The 19,744-nt window shown below is 47.6% G+C and overlaps 1 protein-coding gene across 3 annotated transcripts in view; it reads left to right on the top strand.

Annotated features, from left to right (window-relative positions):
* The first annotated feature begins 1,205 nt into the window (after nt 1–1,205).
* Nucleotides 1,206–19,744, top strand: part of LOC140717865 (neural proliferation differentiation and control protein 1-like) — a 44,217-nt gene continuing 25,678 nt past the window's right edge. Inside the window, exons 1-3 of one of the 3 annotated variants that reach the window (XM_073031597.1) lie at nt 1,206–1,675; nt 10,463–10,606; nt 15,880–15,969. In XM_073031597.1, the coding sequence (XP_072887698.1) occupies nt 1,594–1,675; nt 10,463–10,606; nt 15,880–15,969 (316 nt within the window). In that variant the 5' untranslated portion in view covers nt 1,206–1,593. Of the gene's footprint in view, nt 1,676–10,462; nt 10,607–12,291; nt 12,372–15,879; nt 15,970–19,744 lie in introns of those variants that run through there. The other 2 variants (XM_073031589.1, XM_073031605.1) reach the window with 2 other exon arrangements.

Raw genomic sequence — 19,744 nt, 5'->3', positions numbered from 1 at the left:
GTCACCACCTGCCATTCCGAGAAACACCCATTCACCATTACCCTTTGCTTTCTATCTGCCAACCAGTTTTCTATCCATGTCAATATCTTCCCCCCAATGCCATGAGCTCTGATTTTACCCATCAATCTCCTATTTGGGACCCTATCAAATGCCTTCTGAAAATCGAGGTACACTACATCCACTGGATCTCCATTGTCTAACTTCCTGGTTACATCCTCGAAAAACTCCAATAGATTAGTCAAGCATGATTTGCCCTTGGTAAATCCATGCTGGCTCAGCCCAATCCTATTACTGCTATCTAGATATGCCACCATTTCATCTTTAATAATGGACTCTAGCATCTTCCCCACTATTGATATTAAGCTGACAGGATGATAGTTCTCTGATTTCTCCCTTCCTCCTTTCTTAAAAAGTGGGAAAACATTAGCCATTCTCTAATCCTCAGGAACTGATCCTGAATCTAAGGAACATTGGAAAATGATTACCAATGCATCCTCAATTTCCAGGGCCACCTCCTTTAGTACCCTAGGATGCAGACCATCTGGACCTGGGGATTTGTCAGCCTTCAGTCCCATCAGTCTACTCATGTAATACAAATGTAAATAAAGTTGAAAGAATACAGAGAAAATTTACAAGGATGTGGCTGGGTCTGAAGCATCTAAGAAAGGTGAATAGATTAGGACTTTATTCCTAATGTAGAAGACTGAAAGGCGATTTGATAGAGGTATACAAAATTATGAAGGGTATAGATAGGGAAAATACAAGCAGGCTTTTTCCACTAAGGTTGGTGGGACTGCAGCCAGAGGTCATAGGTTAAGGATAAAAGGTAAGGAATTTAAGGGAAGCAGGAGGGGAACCTTCCTCACGCAGAAGGACGTGAGAGTGTGGAATGAGCTGCCAGCACAAGTGGAGCATGCAACTCGATTTTTAAGAGATGTTTAGATAGGTACATGGATGGTAGGGGTATGGAGGGCCGCGGTGGTGCAGGTTAATGGGAGTAGGTAGTTTAAATGGCTCGGTATGTACTAGATGGGCCGAATGGGCTGTTTCTTTGCTGTAGTTTTCTATGTCTCTATATGTAAATAGTTAAAGAAGATGGGGGAAATAAGAAGATACAAAGTGAATAGTGAGAAAGGCGCTTGTTAGTGGTACTGATCTAGAATTCGCTGATAGTGGGGCTAATAAAACACAGCATCACTCAGTGAGTTCAAGAGGGAGGATTTGTAGGGCAGTGGGGAAGGAGCGGGACATGGGACTGACACGGTCATGTACCTCTTGTAGGAACTCGGCATCTTTTGGGGGAGAGAGGAACTATCGAAAGCCTCCATCAGGACAGGATTGCTGAACTTGTGCTGCTGTGGATTCAGAGGATCCAATGGCTTCTTCTGGGCTGTAAAAACTCCACGTTCGACGCTGGCGAAGCCCTTTCCTGCCGCTCGGAACTCGGGCTCCTGTCGCTCAAAGCCCCGCTTTATTTTGACTTGTGTTCGTCGCTGAATGGAGTGACCTTCCCAGTCCACCGCCCCCTTCAAATTCCGCCCTTATCCATGCTCTCCCTGCTTCGCGTTCTGTTTCGTTTACTTTAAACCGGTAATGCATTCTGCGAGAAAGAATCTCTCCTCTCCCAGGACCGCTCTTTTCATTTTCTTCCTCTTGCTGGGGCGTTCGTATTCTGGTAAGACAAGCATAATATGCATTGTTATTAAACACCTGTCCATTAATTGTACATGTCGCCTGCAACCCGCTTCAATCGTGAAATAATTGTAAAATAAACATCGGCTTGCAGTCGGCAGTCTTGTGTAAACATACAGGCTAAATATTTTTTATTTAGTTAATTGTATGGTAAAACCAAGAGAAATAAAATTGCAGATTAGACCCTCACACGTAGAAAATAGATTATGTCCTTGCAATGATGAAATAACCAAATGCTATCTTGGTTTACTAATGAAATTCAGAATATCAAGGAACATAATTATTCACATGATCTAGAGAGTAAGGTATATGTTTCAAAAGGTGCGATGGATTTGAACCTGAAATGAAAGCGTCCTGACGAAGAGTCTCGGCCCGAAGCATCGACAGTGCTTCTCCTTATAGATGCTGTCTGGCCTGCTGTGTTCCACCAGCATTTTGTGTGTGTTGTTGTTTGAATTTCCAGCATCTGCAGATTTCCTCGTGAAAGCGTTATATCGTTCGTAATTTTTAAAGGATCAGAATTAAATTTATCAGAATAAATTATCAGAATTTAATCGACTTCGATTAAGAAGAGTGGCGAGGGCATTCTTTGTTCTACCTGTGGCTTCGTGTTAGAGACAGGGATGCGAAGAAGAACATGTGTCTGGTTGCAAGCTCCTGAGAATTTTGAGGATCCAGAGATGAGGAGGATGGGGTTGCTGCGGTGATCACTTCCTAACACCAGGGGGCGCCTTGGAACTTGTGCCCAGCGCAATTGCATTAAAAGTTCCAGCAACTAACACCAGAGAAGGCAGAAGGGTACATAGGATTTATTCAAAGTCCAAAGTGCGTTTATTATCAAAATATGTGTACTATATACAACCTTGAAATCCGTCTCCTTTCAGGGAGTCATAAGGAGACGAATCCACAGATGATGACATGATCTGAACAAATATAGAGATAAAGATACAGGGTAAATTCATGTAAAGAAGAGGTGGCTTTAAAAGTAATTAGGTTAGCTAACACTAATCACAGAAGTGACAAGAGTGCCAAGGTCTCCCAGAGTGAACAAAAGATAGAGATATAAAACACTGCATGATAGAAACGGGCTCTTCGGCCCATCTCGTCCATACCAAACTGTTATTTCAAACACCACATAAGCTACTGGCGTTTCATACATGATGAGTCCTGTGCGGCGGCAGGGAGTTCAGTAGACTCATGGCCTGAGAAAGAAGCTGTTTCCCATCCTAACAGTCCTTTGTCCGAATGCTACAGTACCTCCTGCCTGAAGGTAGTGGGCCAAAGAGGTTGTTGGACAGATGGGAGGGATCATTTACAAGATTAAAGGCCCTGCGTAAGCAACACTCGTAGTAAACATGTCTGATGGATGGAAGCGAGACCCCGAAGATCCTCTTAACGATCGTCGCAATCCTCTGTAGGGTCTTCCAGTCAGATGCCTCTTTTCTCTCCGGCCTAAGGGGTTCCACCTTTAAACGCACATCCTTGGGAATATCTTGGCCCTTCCAGAGAGTTTCCACTGAAGGGCGAATAGCGTGAATGGGCCGAAGGGCCTGAGTCTCCTCCAAATACATCGCCTGATTTATTTATTCTGAGCCTAATCAAGGACAATTTCCACCAGTAGGTGGAGCAACTGGAGAAAACTCAGGCGAAGAACGTGTAAATTACAGGTAGTGGGTCGACTGTACTGTAAAGGGTGCAGTTACAGTACGGTACCACTACGCTACCCCAGTGTTCGTTCCCAAACATTGTAGGCATGCTATATTGGCGCCAGAAAGTGTGAGGACACTTGCAGGCTGCCCCCAGCATATCCATGTGTAGGTTGTTCACGCCAACTATACATTGCACTATATCCTTCCATGTACACGTGATAAGTAAACGTGAATCTTTTTAAATTTTATTTTTTTAAAAACGAGCGTTGTACAAGGTTTTCACAGCAATCCCACAGAAACTGATCCTTCCGAGAGAGCTAGAATGTACAGCAGATCGAGCGACGAATTGCCCCGCTCCCACGCGCAACCTTAACTGCAAATATTTACAGAAGCAAGAAGGAACGGGCTCAGACGTCATGCAGAAACCGTGGTCGCCATGGTTACTGGGATGGACTCAGGAACCATCTTGGTGCGGTTCACTAGGGATCTCCATACTGTTGCGTTTACATAAAGACCCTCTGAGGCCAAAAAATAAATCAGTCAAAGTGCTTCTATCGAGTCAGTAAACTGACAGATCTCTTTTCCACTTTGCTGCAGAGGGCTCCGTGTAAAACTCGTTACTATCACAGCACAGCAACATGTCCTTCGGCGTCTGTGCCAAACATCAGAATCAGGTTTAATATCACCGGTATATATCGTGAAATGTGTTAATTTTGCGACAGCAGTAAAATGCAATACCTGATAAATAGAGAGAAAAACCTGAATTGCAGTAAATATATGTATATAAAATAGTTAAATTAATTTGTTGAGGCTTTTCATTCCAGGACGAAGGAGATGTCTTCCTTTTTTAAACAAAGGGGCTTCCATTCGTCCACCATCAACTCTGCTCTCAAACGCATCTCTCCCATTTCCCGCACATCTGCCCTCACCCCATCCACCCGCCACCCCACTCGGGATAGGGTTCCCCTTGTCCTTACCTACCACCCCACCAGCCTCCAGGTCCAACGTATAATTTTCCGTAACTTCGGCCACCTCCAACGGGATCCCACTACCAAACACACTTTTCGCAGTGATCGCTCCCTTGTCCACTCGTCGTCGTCCCCCCCCCCCCCCATCCCTTCCCACCGATCTCCCTCCTGGCACTTATCCTTGTAAACGGAACAAGTGCTACACCTGCCCTTACACTTACTCCCTCACCACCATTCGGGGCCCCAGACAGTCCTTCCAGGTGAGGCGACACTTCACCTATGAGTCGGCTGGTGTGGTATAGAGTCCGGTGCTCCCTGTGTGGCCTTTTATATATTGGTGAGACCCGACGCAGACTGGGAGACCGTTTCGCTGAACACCTACGCTCGGTCCACCAGAGAAAGCAGGATCTCCCAGTGGCTACACACTTTAATTCCACGTCCCATTCCCATTCTGATATGTCTATCCATGGCCTCCTCTATTGTCAAAATGAATCCAAACTCAGGTTGGAGGAACACCACCTTATATACCAGCTGGGTAGCCTCCAACTTGATGGCATGAACATTAATGCCCCTCCTCCCCTTCTTACCCCATCCTTGACATATTTAGTTGTTTGCCTGCTCTCCATCTCCCTCTGGTGCTCCCCCCCCCCTTTCTTTCTCCTGAGGCCTCCCGTCCCATGATCCTTTCCCTTCTCCAGCTCTGTATCACTTTCGCCAATCACCTTCCCAGCTCTTAGCTTCAACCCACCCCCTCTGGTCTACTCCTATCATTTCGCATTTCCCCCTCCCCCCACTACTTTCAAATCTCTTACTATCTTTCCTTTCAGTTAGTCCTGACGAAGGTTCTCGGCCCGAAACGTCGACAGCGCTTCTCCCTATAGATGCTGCCTGGCCTGCTGTGTTCCACCAGCATTTTGTGTGTGTTGTTGTTTAAATTAATTTGAATTTATTTAAATCTTACATCCCCACAACATGAGTAAAAAATTTTGCATTATGACTCTATCACAATGTACAGACATGTGAATTTATTTTTTTATTAAACAAAATACACATTATTCAAAAAAATATATACAATAAACCACTCAATGACATTCAATCCTTTACAACTGTTTCCATTGCTGTCTTTACATTTTCACACTTTTCGCCACCCAGGTGGCACTCTGTTATTCCATATTTACATACACTTGTTCGGGGTAAACACCCCGCCCCCCTACCCCTCAACTCCCACGGGAGAAGAACCCTAGACTGTGGTCCTTCCCCACCGGGCCCTTGTGTATCCCTCAGCACGTACTCCTGCAGCCGAGAAAGTGCCAGTCGGCAGCATTCTCACACGGACATCTCGGTGTGCTGGTAGACCATCAAGTTTCGGGCCGACCAAAGAGCATCTTTCACCGAGTTGATGATCTGCCAGCAGCACCGGATGTTGGTCTCGGTGTGCGTCCCCGGGAACAGCCCGTAGATCAGAGAGTCCTCTGTTACGCAGCTGCTGGGGATGAACCTCGACACAGCCCCTTCCATCCTCCTCCACACCTTCTCCGCGAACCCACAGTGTGCAAAGAGGTGGGTCACCGACTCCTCCTCACTGCAGTCCTCCCGTGGGCAGAGGGATGTGGAGACGACGTTCCGGGCGTACAGGAGGGATCGGACTGGGAGGGCCCCTCTCACCGCCAGCCAGGTGAGGTCTTGGTGCCTGTTGGTGAGGTCTGGCGATGAGGCATTTTGCCAGATGAACTGGACGGTCTGCTCAGGGAACCACCCCACTGTGTCCATCTCGTCCTTCTCCTGCAGTGGCTGCAGGACCTTACGTGCTGACCACTGCCTGATGGCCCTGTGGTCAAAGGCGTTGACCTGAAAGAACTTCTCTACGAAGGACAGGTATGGCGGCAACGACCAGCTGACAGGGGTGTTGCGCGGGAAAGGGGCCAGACCCATCCTTCGTAGCCAGGGCGACAGGTAGAACCTGGGCGGGTAGTGGTACTTGGTGCCCATGTACCTAGGATCCACACACAACCTGATGCAGCCATACACGAAGCTGGCCATCAGGGTGAGGATGACATTGGGGACGTTTTTGCCCCCGTTGTCCAGGGACGTGCATGGTGGTCCATCTGACCCACTCCATCTTGGATCCCCAGACGAATCTGAAGATGGCTCGGGTGATTTCCGAGCTGAAGGAGCGGGGGACTGGCCACACCTGCGCCAAGTACAGCAGCCCTGAGAGCACCTCACACCTGATGACCAGGTTCCTGCCTGCTATCGATAGGGAACATCCTCCCCACAGTCCCAGTTTCTTTTTGGCCTTGGCAGTCTGCTCCTGCCAGTTCCTGTTGCACACCTCGGCCCCTCCGAGCCAGATCCCCAACACCTTCACGTGATCAGACCTGATGGTGAAGGGGTCGGGCCAGTTGCCGAAGAGCATGGCTTCACTCTTCTTCAGACATGTGAATTTATAAGTCTAATGGCCTGTAGAAAGTAGCAGTCCCGGAGCCTGTTGGTCCTGGCTTTAATGCTGCGGTCCCGTTTGCCAGACGGAAGCAGCTAAAACTATTTATGGTTGGGGTGACTGGTGTACCCGATGATCTTCCAGGTCTTTACTCACCTGCTGCTGTAGTTTACACCCACAGATGCGCTGGGCTGTCCGTACCACTCTCTGAAATGCCAGGCGATCGTGGTTGGTGCAGTTCCCGTCCCAGGTGGTGATACAGCCAGTCAGGATGCTCTCAATGATCCCCCGTAGAAGGTCTTGAGGATTTGGGGGCTCATGCCGAACTACTTCAGTCACCTGAGTTGGAAGAGACGCTGTTGTGATTGTTTTTTGCCAAGCAGCCGGTGTGTACAGTCCAGGTGAGATCTTCAGTGATGTGTATTCCGAGGACTTGAAACTACTCACCCTCTCAACTGCAGTCCCGTTGAAGCCGATCGCGGCGAGTCTGTCTCCGTTCCTCCAGTAATCCACGATCAGCTCTTTTGTTTTTTGAACATTGAGGGGAGGTTGTTACCTTGGAACCCCTGTGGCAGGGTGTTAACCTTTCCTCTGTAGGCTGTCTCATCACCGCTAGATAGAAGAACAAATAAAATCATAAATAAATAAATAATGAGGTTCTGTTTCTGGGCTCAATGTCCATTTAGAAATCGGATGGCAAAGGGGAAGAAGCTGTTCCTGAATCGGTGGGTGTGTGCCTTCTGACGGTGACAATGAGAAAACGGCATGTCCTGGGTGTTGGGGTTCCTTAATGATGGTTGACGCCTTCCTGCTCCTTGAAGATGTCTTGGATACGATGGAGGCAAGGACCCATGATGGAGCTGCTAATTTTCTAGGTTCCTACAAACTATTTTGATCTTGTGCAGTAACTCCCCCCCCACACACACACAGATACACACACTCTTTCCAGATGGTGATGCGGCCAGTCAGAATGTTCTCCATGGTTTGAAATTTACAAATGCTTCAGGTGACAAACCAGTCTCCTCAAACTCCTATTGAAATGCAACTGCTGTCTTGCCTTCTGTATAGCTTCATTAATATGTTGAGACCAGGTTAGTTTGTTAGAGATATTGACACCCCGAATCTTAAAATTGCTCATTCTCTCCACTTCTGGTTCCTGTATGAGGATTAATTTCTGTTCCCTCATTCTACCCTTTCTGAGGTCCACAATCAGCTCTTTAGTCTTACTGACACTGAGAACAACATGACGCTGAACTAAACTGCACCTAGTTCAAGAATTATCTTTATTTAGCAAATACATTTACATGTATTAGGAATTTGCTGTGATGTGCATAAAAAATTATATATTTTTTTAAAAACACAGAATGCTAGTGGAGCTCAACAGGTCAGGTGGCATCTCTGGAAAGGAACGAACCTGAGACCCTTCATCAAGACATTATGTTGCTCTGAATTTCCAGCATCTGCAGTATCTCTTGTGCATATATACAAATATAAAGTTGGAGGTTGCAGTAGATATGGAATAAAATGTGCATCAATGCATAAATACCAGCATGCATTACATTAGAAAAAGGGGTTTTAACAGTGCAGTGATGGGGTTAATAGCAGGGGGGAATGGAGGTGCAGGGGGTGCTAATTAGAATGGTCCATATCTCTCAGTTCCTGCCTATCTAAATGCCTCTTCAACATTTCTATTTCATCTGCTTTCACCACCTCTGCTGGCAGTACATTCTGCGACTATGATACAGATGCGCCACCTCTGCTGGCAGTACATTCTGCAACTATGATACAGGTGCAACCACAAGAAATTGCAACTCGGTCCATCATGAATGTCAACCTCCCCTCTATGGACTCCATCCTCACTTCCCATTGCTTTGGGTCTGTGACAAGAGGCCTAAGCGAGGATGGTAAGGACCCAAGTGCTGCCATGAGACTAGACTCGAGACACAATTTTGAGACTGAGATGAGAACGGGGTTCTTGACCAGATGCTAGATGAGAATCCAAATGAGATAAATCAAAAAAGCAATTGCATACTGAACTAAAGTCGAGCTGACAATTGAGCACTGAACTGAGTTCAGGTGCTCTTTAAGTATCAGAATCCTAGCACTAAAACAGGGTAACTAATTAGCAGAGCGGCCCGAATCTTTAAAGGGACCTCACCAGCTATCCATACTCTGGAGAATCGGAGTATCTAAACCCCAGAAGCTGGTGCAGTCAGATGTGTACCATAACAGGGAAGGCAGCCAACATAATCAATTACCCCTCCCACTCTGGCCATCCTCTCTTCATCCCTAACACCCATCCCTTCCATCGGATAGAATACAAAGGCCTAAGAACACATGCCACCAGGCTCAAGGACAGCTCCTACGCCACTGCTATGAGACTATTGAATGGACTTCTTTTCCATGGATACTGCCTGGCCTGCTGAGCTCCTCCAGCATTTTGTGTGTGTTGCTGGGACTTCCAGCACCTCTAGATCAGAGTCAGGTTTATTATCACCAGCATATGTAACTTAGCAGCAGCAGTTCGAGCAATACATAATCTAGAAGAAAAAGAAAAAAGAAATAAATTACAGTATAAATACATTGAATAGATTAAAAATCATGCAAAAACAGAAAGAATATATATTTAAAAAGTGAGGTAGTGTTCACGGGTTCAATATCCATTGAGGAATCGGATGGCAGAGGGAAAGAAGCTGTTCCTGAATTGCTGAGTGTGTACCTTCAGGCCCTTTGATGAGGAGTGGGGAACAACGGATGAACTCTTTGCAGAGAATTTAACAGTGTTGATGAGCAGAGGGATCTTGTGGTTGAAGTTCATAGCTCTCTGAAAGTGGCTACACAGGTTGATAGGGTGGTTAAAAAGTCATATGGTATTCTTGCCTTTATTAGTCAAGGCATTGAGTGCAAAAGTCAGGAAGTTATATTGCAGCTTTATAATTATCTTGTCAGGTTGTACCTGGAGTATAGCACATTATTCTGGTCGCCCCATTGTAGGAAAAGATGTCGAGGCTTTGGAGAAAGTCCAGAAGAGGTTTACCAGGATGCTGCCTGGATGAGACTGCGTGTACTATATCAAAAGGTTGGACAGGTGGAGGAGAGATTGATAGAGGTTTATAAGATTATGAGAGCTATAGACAGAGCGGACAGACAGACAGCATCCAGGGTTGAAATGTCTAGTACCAGAGGATGTGCATTTAAGGTGAGAGGGGCTAATTTTGAAGAGGATGTTAGATGCAGGTGTTTTATACAGAGAGTGGTGGGTGTCTAGAATGTGCTGCCTGGGGTGGGGGTAGAAGCAGAAACATTAAGGACTTCTAAAAGACATTTAGATGGGCACATAAATGTGAGGAAGGTGGAAGGATATGGACATTGTGTAGACATGGGATAAGTTTAGAAAGCCATTTGATTACTAATTGTTTTGGTTCAGCACACCATTTTGGGCCCAAGGGCCTGTCCCTGTGTTGTATTGTTCTATGTTCTCACAGGGTCGCCAGCAGAGGCACGGGGAAAATGATGGCCGACCACAAGGTGAGCTGAAAGCCCCCTCCACTAACAGCTCAGCGAGGCCAAGATCTCTGCCAACATCAAGCATACATGCAGTGAAACCTTTTCTCCCTTTAGCTTGGGCAGAAGGTTTGGCAGGCTCTCGGGTCTTGCTGCAGAACAATAAATGTCAACCACTCGTTTTCTTGTCCTTTCTGTCTCAAATGTAGCATCCAGCTGTCCTAGTCCCCTGGACTGTGCCCTTCGCCGTCGCAACCATTGTCCCGCTGGGTCACAGGACTGCGGTCCCTGCCTTTCTGGCTACCGAGAGGATGGTGAGGAGACGTGTGCACTGACAGGACACCAGAGGCACGGTGAGTGGGGAAAACACTACCGGTAAAAAATAACCTTTAATCACAAGTGGAAGGAAATGGACATTATTTATATAATGCAAAACTCTTTACATTCTTAGTGTCATTTGGTCAAGACAGACATTCAGTAGTATTAACACTTCAATTATTCAGTTTATTATTTTCGGATGAACCTGAGATACAGTAAAACACTATTTTGCATGCCATCCATACAGATCGGAACACTGAGGTAGTACGTGAAAAGCAGTGATAGAATGCAGTTACACAGAAAGTGCAGGGCAGGTAGAAGACAAGGTGCAAAGCGCGATGAGGTAGATTGTGAGGTCAAGGGTCCATCTTACAGCATTAGGGGCCTAATCCATAGTCTTTTACCAGCAGGATTGAAGCTGTCCTGGAGTCGGTGGGACATGCTTTTGTGTTGTCTGTCCAATGGGAGAAGAGAGAAAGTCTGGGGTGGGTGGGGTCTTTGACTATACTGGCTGCTTTACTGAGACAGTGAGAAGTTTAGACAGAGTCCATGGACGGGAGGCTAGTTTGTGTGATGTGCTGAGTTGTGTCCACAGCTCTCTGCAGCTTCTTGCGGTCACAGGCGGAGCAGGTGCCACACCAAACCGTGATACGTTAGGGTCGAATACTTGCTCTCAAGTCCATCAGTAAAAATTAGTGATGGTCAATGACGACATGCCAAATTTCTTTAGCCCCCAGAGGAAGTAGAAGAGTTGACGAGCTTTCTTGGCCGTTACATCAATGTGGTTTGAACAGGATGGCTATTGGTGATGTTCGCTCCCCAGAACTTGAAGCTCTCCTCACCCTTTTAACCATGGCACATTGCCACTCTCTTGGCCCTCTGGGGGTGATTTACCCCTTCCCGGTTTGAAGGGGCTTTGAGGGTGTTAAATTGGTTTATGATTACCACATTCAGTGAAAAACTTTGTTTTGCATGCTACACACCTAAACTCTGGTTGGACCACACTTGGAGTATGGTGTTCAGTTCTAGTCGCCTCATTGTAAGAAGGATGTGGAAATTCTAGAGAGGGGGCAGAAGAGACTTATTCGGATGTTGCCTGAATTAGAGAGCATGTTTTAAGAGGAAAGGCTGAGTGAGCTAGGACTTTTCTCTTTGGAGTGCAGAGGAGGAGAGGAGACTTGATAGATGTCGATAAGATAATGAGATACATAGACAGAATGGACAGCTAGTGCCTTTTACCCAAGAGCTGCAATGACTAATACAAGGGCCATACTTTTAAAGCGAGTGGAGGAAGGTGTAGAGGGATGCCAGAGGTAGGTTTTGTACACAGAGAGTTGCGGGTGGCTGGAACGCACTCCGGGGAGTGGTGGTAGAGGCAGATATATTAGGGATATTTAAGCGACTTTAAGGTAGACACATGGATGAAAGGAAATCAGAGGGCTATGTGAGAAGGAAGGATTAGATTGATCACATAGCTGGGCACAACATTGTGGGACAAAGGGCCTGTTCTGTGGGACCTGATCTACTTTTTAACCGTCTAAACGCTGAGATTGGGTTTGGGGAACTGGGTTTTGCTTATAAGCGAGCGACAGATGGAAAGCTCTGTTGTGCCCAACACCTGTGTTTGCACTGGACAACGTTACTATGTCACACACTTTAATCAGCTGCTTCGGGGAGATAAAGCATGGAAAAGTAACAGATTGAAGGCATTAGTACAGAGCCGAGCCGCGGCTATGAGGGTTCCCCTGCTACTCTCTCTCCTCTCCGCCGTTTACGCCGCACCTGCCTTTCACAACGTTGGTGAGTACGGTTTCCAGGTGGACTATAAAACGGGGCATTGATTGTGACACTTCCCGCAGTTGAAACGATCACGGGAGCCATTATCTCACTTGCCGACAGAACATGATCAGCCAGACTTTACAATGTCCTGTATTGCAGCACTAAGTCTAACGTTAGTGGGTACAATTCACCGTAAGGCTGGCAAGGGGAATTCAAAGTTGAGTTTATTGTCACAGGCACACGGCCTCTGATACAGAAGGAAATGTAAATTAAACATAAATTATATATATATAATTTTTAGAAGGAAGAACACGTTAGAACAGAAAGAACTAAGATCCACGGTCGAGCAAAGTGCTTGCAGGGTTGCTGTTCTGAGAGAGTGATTGGTGTTCAGCAGGGTGGTTCATTAAGGGAAGCAGCTGTTCTTGAAGCAGCTGAGCGAAGGGCGCTGAGTAGGCTACGGTCAATTATGGAAAACTCTGAACATCCTCTACATAGCACCATCCAGAGACAGAGAAGCAGTTTCAGCGACAGGTTACTATCGATGCAATGCTCCTCAGACAGGATGAAGAGGTCAATACTCCCCAATGCCATTAGGCTTTACAATTCAACCGCCAGGACTTAAGAACTTTTAAAAAGCTATTATTAATGCTTTTTGAGATAGTGATTTAGATGCATATCATATTTTTTACTGAGTTAAGTATTGTATGTAATTAGTTTTGCTACAACAAGTGTATGGGACATTGGAAAAAAAGTTGAATTTCCCCATGGGGATGAATAAAGTATCTATCTATCTATCTGAACCCAATGGTGTGGGACTCAGGTTTCTGTACTTCCTTCCCGATGTCACGACAGAGCCCGGATGGTGGGATCTTTGATGACTGATGTTGCTTTCTTGAGGCAGTGCAGCCTGTTGGCACTACCGATGACGTTCCCGTGATGTAGTCTTACAGCTTCTTATGTTCCTACGCTTTCATATTTGCACTATTTCCCCTCTCTCTGTATGTTGGGTGTTTTTTTTTCCGCAGGTTGGATCTTTTTTAATGGGTTCTTTAGGGTTTCTTGTTTTGTGACTGTCTGTAAAGAGCCAAACCTCATGGTTGTACTGTACTTTGAGCTTTGAAAGTGATGAATTATGAGGTGTGAGGAGAGGGTATTCACTGTGACACCACAAGTCTACACGAAACGCTGTCACTGGAAAGCAGCATCCATCATCAGGGAACCCCACCATCCAGGACATCCTTTCTTCTTGCTGCCATCATCAGGGAAAAGGTATAGGAACATCAGGACTCACACCAGGTTCAGGAATAGTTATTATCCTTCAATCATCAGGCACTTCAAGAGAAAATCTGCAGAGGTTGGAAATCAAAGCAAGCCATCCAAAATGCTGGAGGATCTCAGCAGGCCAGGCAGCATCTACAGAAAAAAGTACAGTCCAGGTTTCAGGCCAAGACCCTTCAGGAGGACTGGACGAAAAAGCTGAGGTGATAAGGTGATAGGTGAAACGGGGAGGGCAGGGATGAAGTAACGAGCTGGGAAGTTGATTGGTGAAAGAGATACAGGGCTGGAGAAGAGGGAGTCTGATAGGAGAGGACAGATGGCCATGGAACAAAAAAAGGGGGGAGGAGCACTGGAGGGAGGTGATGGGCAGGCAAGGAGATAAGGTGCGAGAAAGAAAAACATGTGAACAATGAAAGTAAACAAATAGCATTCAGACTGAAGTTCACAAAAGAGAGTTCACACTGACAGCGCAGGCCACAGCCACAGTTCAGAACCGAGATGAGTAAACCTCGCGGAGTAACAAGTTCAAGTTCAGTGCGAAGAGTAAACCGCGCGGAGCGGCAATTAGAACCAGCTGGTGACTCACCTTTGGGTCTGACGCCCTTTCCTTCTTAAACTGGCCCGGCGGTTAAATCATCCAAACCTTGCTCTTGGACCTGGACCCTGCCGCTTCGATATGCTCTCAGGCCGGTGCTCCACCTCTTCGATTTGGTCTGTACCTAACTTTTCCAATTTGGCTCAGCACTTAAGTCAGTGAAACCTCGGGTCTTTCCTCACTCTCAGACCCAGGCCCGGGCCCTGCTGCCTCGACTCTGCATCACTTCTGCTCGTCTCACCTCGGTCCTGCCAAATCAAATTGCATCCAAGTTCACTCCAGGAATGGGCAAACATTAGCTCATTGCCTGCTCTCTGGCCCACACACACCACACCACAGCCATCCTGCACCTTCGAGACTTCAGTCCCCACACCAGAAATGCCAGGTCATACAAGTGTTTCAAAGGCTCAGCACTGACAGGGAAGTTACAGTCTATTGCTTGCAGTGAGCATTTAGCAGAAAATATGTAATTAATGAAATATTTATTTGTTTTCTTTGTTTTGTTTGCCACCAACAAGCAGTCACTGGGCCATCTTAAACCAGAAGCCAGACTGAATTCTATGGATTTATTGAGTATGCCCGCAAGACAATGAATCTCAGGGTTGTCTATGATGACATATATGTACTTTGATAATAAATTTACTTTGAACTTTGAAGTCGAAGTTTGACAGGAGAGCAATTGGTCCTGATTGAAATGTCTCAACCCGAAATGTCGACTGTTCATATCCCTCCATAGATGCTGCCTGACCTGCTGAGTTCCTGCTGCACTTTGTGAGTGTTCAGTTGGGAACTCACTGTGAGGAATTCACTGTGATATCACAAGTTGAACGTGGAAGGCGCCAGAATTCACTGTGACGCCACTAGTGAATTTTGGCCCACTGCCTCAGACAAGTAGTGTGCTTCCTGTGCTTGTTCAGACGCACTCTGACCTCTTTGTCTGAAGGAGCCAGGTTCAAACCCCACTCCAGATGCTCAAGTTTGAACTCCTTACTGCAGACCCCTCACTCACTCCCTATAGCTAAGGGAGTGCTACAGTGTCAGGGGTGCTGTTCTTTGGATGATCTGCTAGATTCTTCCCTTCTGCTCTCCCTCTGGTGCGTCCAACAGATTCCATTGGTCTGTGAGTGAATACCCCCTCCCAGTTTTAGACTTGGTGTTCATAAACCTAAACAATTCTGCAGATGCTGGAAACCATGAGCAAACACAGACACAGAAAATGCTGGAGGAACTCAGCAAGTCAGCCACTGTCTCTGGATGGGAATAAATAGTCCCAAGTCTTGATGAAGCATCTCAGCCTGAAACATTGACAGTTTATTCCCTTCCATAGATGCTGCCAGACCTGCTGAGTTCTACCAGCACTTTGCGTAGACTGGTGGTGTCACAGTAAATTCCCCATTCCCAGCAACTCAACCTGTGAATTCCTTCCCATCACATCGCACTGTAAATTCCCAACGACTCCCCTGCTCTCTTCATTCTAGTAGCGTCACTATAAATTGCTTCCCTTCGCCTGTAGGCGGCAGCACTGAGAACAATCTTCGATCCTCTCCATTTCAGTGGTTCTGTCGGCAAGTCTGACTAGGTTGGTCTCCTCAAAACTTTACATTTAAATGATGGTGAAATACTAAAGAAATTGCACTGTTACTCTGGTTTTAGATGTGGTGAAAGAAACTGCCAAAGTCGATGGCCTACTCCGATCCCTGTTGGCCCAGTGGGAGAAGACTTCGCCCCAGAGTTCAAGTCCAGGTTATTGTCTTTCAACCATATGCATGTATATCACCAAACACTCCTCCAGACCAAGGTGCAAAACACACAACTCACACATCAGTAATATTGCTGTTGTTGAGTCCTCAGCTCATGGCTGTAGTTGCCCATAGGGGTTTTGTAGCAAGGTAGGGAAGTCTATTCCCAGGCCTTTCTTCCACGCAGAGAGTACTGCTGCCCAGGTTGGGACCCGGCTGGATTCGAACTCAGGACTATCAACCTCGAAGTCCAGTGCTGATGTCACTACACCACCAGCCAGCCCAAAGTAATATTACCACAAAGAAATTAACAAATAATATGGTGCTTATACAGTTAAAAAGTAGCGTTATACGCTATAACACTACTAGTGCCTCATATGCGATGAGGCCTGGGTGGTGGCAGGGAGCTCAGTCAACTGATAGCCTGGGGATAAAGTTGTTTCTCATCTGAACAGTTCTTGTCCTAATGCTCAGGTACCTCCTGCCTGATGATAAGGGTTCACTGGCACCATCTTGTGCTTAGACCCCTGCTCTACACTTAAGACTTTGTAGCTAAGCACAGTTCCAATGCCATATTCAAGTTTGCTGATGACACCACTGCTGTAGGCTGAATCAAAGGTGGTGATGAATCAGCATATAAGAGGGAGATTGAAAATCAGGCGGAGTAGTTTCATAACAACGTCAGCAAGATCAAGGAGCTGATTGTTGACTTCCGAAGGAGGAAGCCAGAGGTCCATCAGCCCATCTTCATCAGGGGATTGGAGATAGAGGGTGTTGTGATGGAAAATAACTGGTTCTTTGAGTCTCAACAGTAGAGGCCTGGACACACACAGTTTTAATAATAAAGAATTTATTTACAAGGGGAAGTCGGGTCAACACAAGCAACTACAATACACAGGAAGCGATGTGGGGACAGGGTACAGTTACACAAACAAAGAACAAGGGAAAAGCACTACGACAGCTATCCCCCTTGACCTTGGATAGCTGCGGCTCCCTTACCAGGACAAACGATAGACCTTCCCAAACATAAATCAATGCACTTACCTTCAATGAGGTGGTCTGTAAGAGAGGCCGATCCAGGGACAAGTCTCACCTTTTAACGCATGGGGCTGGGTGAGTTAATCCAATTAAGGTGACCAATTATCCAATTAAGGTGCATCGATTAGTTGGGAGGGACCAAATGTTGATTGGCATGTGGTGTGTCCTCCAACCAGCCAGGTGGCAGTGCGTCTGTCACGTGGCCGGTATCTCTGGATACACTCCACCCCTCAGAAGACGCATCACATAGCCAACACACATAAGAGAGTGAAACAAAATCGCATATACCAGAAATAACCAATTTTGAGCAGCTAAGTAAATGCAGAGACACTCTTAATCAGCTGGCATGCGCAACATAGTATAGAAATGGCTATGATTACAAGAATGAGTGCGATGGACCAGTGAATGACAGTTGCCCACCACCCCCCTAGGGACCCAAACAGCCACCAATTGCCATTGGAAAAAAAGTTGAATTTCCCCATGGGGATGAATAAAGTATCTATCTATCTATCTTTAAAACATTGATCCCGAGGATACATTCCGGGGAGGAGGCAATAAGGACTTGTACACGTCTGGGGGAATGATTGCCTATGGCTAGGCGAAGGGTGACCTCCCTAGCTGGTAACAGGGAGCCCCCCAATCCCTCTATCTGCATGTCCGTACCCCTCCATAAGGCAGGATTGCCCAGGATAATCGTGTGCTGGGCGCCTGTGTCGACAAGCGCCATCCACCTCTGTGTGTTTCCCTTTCCCCAGTGTACTGTGACGGGTATATGTGGCCTCAGGTCCCCCGGGCGGGAAAGGGCGAGAGAGCAAATGTGCCGGGGGCCCTGGCCTTCATCCTATGGGAGGGGGGAAGAGGGCTGCCACGCCGGGAGTGAGGCACTTTGCTGGTGGAGGTGGGACATTTCCTGCCTGACGAGCTGTCTGAGCTCTGCTTCGAGGGCCTTCGAGACAGTTTCAGGCAGGGAATGCGCGGAGGGTGGCTCGGTGTGGGTGGTCTTTTTGTAAGTAGTCTTCCCCCTGCAATGCTCCTTCCACAGGGCATATAGGTTGGGGGTGGGGATGCCATCTATCTGGTTACGATCCACCCCTGCACGCAGCAGGTCCGTGTACAGCTGCCTGCTTGTATATCTGAGAGGGATAGTGTCTAGGGCCCTTGTCTCGGTCTTCCGGACCTGCGTAGGTGCCCCCCTCTGCATATATTCTAATCCCTCCAGGAGGGTGATGGCATCCCGTACGGTCCTACCGCTAGCTGGTGCCATGAGGGGCAGGATTACCAACTTCAGATCGGGGCATGTGGTAGTGACCAAGTATCCCACTAGGGCACCGGTCACTCGTGTGTTTTCAAGGAAGTTACGGTCGCAGGCACCTTGATAGATGTCGTTGACCAGTGCCCATTCCCTGATAACCCGGGTGCCCTCACTGACCGTACCCCATTGCGGGCGCCCGTGTAGATCCCACTCCATAAGTGTGGGATAGCGAGCTCGTACCGCGGTCACTACCCGATCCCACAGGGTTGTGCCATCGTGGATTTCTGCTTGTGGCGCCCGCAACGCATTTTTATGCTCTGCTGGTCAGAGAGGCTTCCCAGGGCGCTTGCCTCCTGATGGGAGAGGCTGAGGTTGGGCCCCCCCTCGTCCCACAGCCGGAGCAGCCAGGCCGCGAGGTGCTCGCCTGGTCATTGGCGGTAGCGATCCGCCAACTGGGTCAGCTCCTTGGGGGAGAAGTTCCGGGTCTCTGTGGTCTCGGAGTGACTAGGGGAAGGTCTGGCCGTCTCCCCCTCATTCCCTTCCTCCCTGCGGTGAACCTGGGACCGCGTGGTGATGGGTCGGGCATGTTGGAGCTCGGGTGAGAAGGGAGAAGGGTGGTTGTGGGACCTTGGTTCCTCGGGCACCCCCTCGTCGTCACTATCAGCCAGATGTCCCCATCCCCCAGCCATGCGTCCAGCTTGTCGCCACACTGGACTAAGGCTCGAATCTTTAATGGGTCCAGCTGCTAGCCAGACCGACGGGCTGTCCTGGCCTGCTGAAGTTTTATGAGGCCACAGGCAAGTTCAGTTCCCCTAACTTCAAGGTCATTGGCTCGGGCCTGGGCAGCCTGTGCTGCTTCCTTCAGCGTGCAACAACCCTGACTGAGGTCTTCAATTTCCCTGTCCTTCTGACCACACAAGTGCTGCAGGTGATCAGTAATTCTAACCTGGCGTCTCAGCAGGGACGCAAACAACCAGAAGGCACCCCTTGGACTCCCCTTGGCTTTGGGGAACCCTGATTCCTTCAGGAGGGAGACCACGATTGCCCAGCTTCTCTCCACGGGGCTCTAACTGCTCAGACCAGTCCACTGGTTTTCTGTGGTCTGCCAGCATGCTGGCCAGACTCTCAAATCCCTCCCTTTCATCAGCCCACCCCGGGATCTTATCCTGGGAGCCTGCACTGGCTTTCTTCCCCTTATTCCAGAACATTATCCCCTGTGCTTGTGTCCAGCCAAAACTTATGAGACCCTGCTCTGCAGCGCCAAATGTTGTGATGGAAATAACTGGTTCTTTGAGTCTCAACAGTAGAGGCCTGGACACACACAGTTTTAATAATAAGGAATTTATTTACAAGGGGAAGTCGGGTCAACACAAGCAACTACAATACACAGGAAGCGATGTGGGGACAGGGTACGGTTACACAAACAAAGAACAAGGGAAAAGCACTACAACAGCAATCCCCCTTGACCTTGGATAGCTGTGGCTCCCTT

Source organism: Hemitrygon akajei, chromosome 2 (genome assembly GCF_048418815.1).
Source record: "Hemitrygon akajei chromosome 2, sHemAka1.3, whole genome shotgun sequence".
Taxonomy (NCBI): Eukaryota; Metazoa; Chordata; class Chondrichthyes; order Myliobatiformes; family Dasyatidae; genus Hemitrygon; species Hemitrygon akajei.
This window is presented reverse-complemented; position numbering and strand designations above follow the sequence as displayed.